General features: G+C 44.3%; 1 protein-coding gene across 2 annotated transcripts in view; it reads right to left on the bottom strand.

Moving 5' to 3' along the window:
* Positions 1–723, bottom strand: part of htatsf1 (HIV-1 Tat specific factor 1) — a 7264-nt gene that overhangs the window by 3753 nt on the left and 2788 nt on the right. For both annotated transcript variants that reach the window (XM_010777176.1, XM_010777175.1), the window contains exons 6-7: positions 323–486; positions 122–218 (exon numbers count right to left, since the gene is read on the bottom strand). In XM_010777176.1, the coding sequence (XP_010775478.1) occupies positions 122–218; positions 323–486 (261 nt within the window). The remainder of the gene's footprint in view (positions 1–121; positions 219–322; positions 487–723) is intronic.

Raw genomic sequence — 723 nt, 5'->3', positions numbered from 1 at the left:
TCCTACAAAGACCACAAAAGAGACCACGGAGATGAATACCCTGAATGGACAGTGTGTGTGTGTGTGTGTGTGTGTGCGTGCGTGCGTGCGTGCGTGCGTGCGTGTGTCTTTCTCTCCTTACCTCAAAGTCACTGGGGTGGAACATGTTCCTAATTATGACCACTTTTTCATGCCTCTTCCTCACTTCTCCGTGCCTCTCTGGCCTCCAGTCCAGCTGTCTGCAAAAACAAAGACACAGACAGATTAACACTCTGTACCTTGTCTTCTCTAAATCCACTTCAGGAGGTTAAAATAAAAAAAAGAATAAGGAAGAAGAGTTTACTTCTGTTGCGCCTGCATCTTCTTCCTGTACTCTTTGTTTTTCTTCTTCTTCTTGCTGACGTCATATTGGCCCTTTAGCTCAAAGTGTGCTGCCTCCACGTGCAGTCTGTAACCTCTGACCTCTGACTCGTCAATCAGACGCAATGCCAATGCCACCGACTCCTTCTGCAGAGAATCACAAAAACACACAATACTGTCACTTCACTGGAGTGTAATGCAATAATTGAACCCTGCACTGTGACATTCAAAGCTTAAATTAAAGGTGGGGTAGGTACGTTTGAGAAACCGGCTCGAGATACACCTTTTGTTATATTCCATGGAATGCTCTTAACATCCCGATAGCAATGAATATCTGAAGTGCTTTGACAAAAAATCCATTAAAAAAATGTCCTCTGTGGAAGC

The sequence above is a fragment of the Notothenia coriiceps genome, unplaced genomic scaffold, assembly GCF_000735185.1.
Source record: "Notothenia coriiceps isolate Sejong01 unplaced genomic scaffold, NC01 NC01_scaffold00017855, whole genome shotgun sequence".
NCBI lineage: Eukaryota > Metazoa > Chordata > Actinopteri > Perciformes > Nototheniidae > Notothenia > Notothenia coriiceps.
Note: the sequence above shows the minus strand (reverse complement) of the source record. Positions and strands in the feature narration are given on the sequence as shown.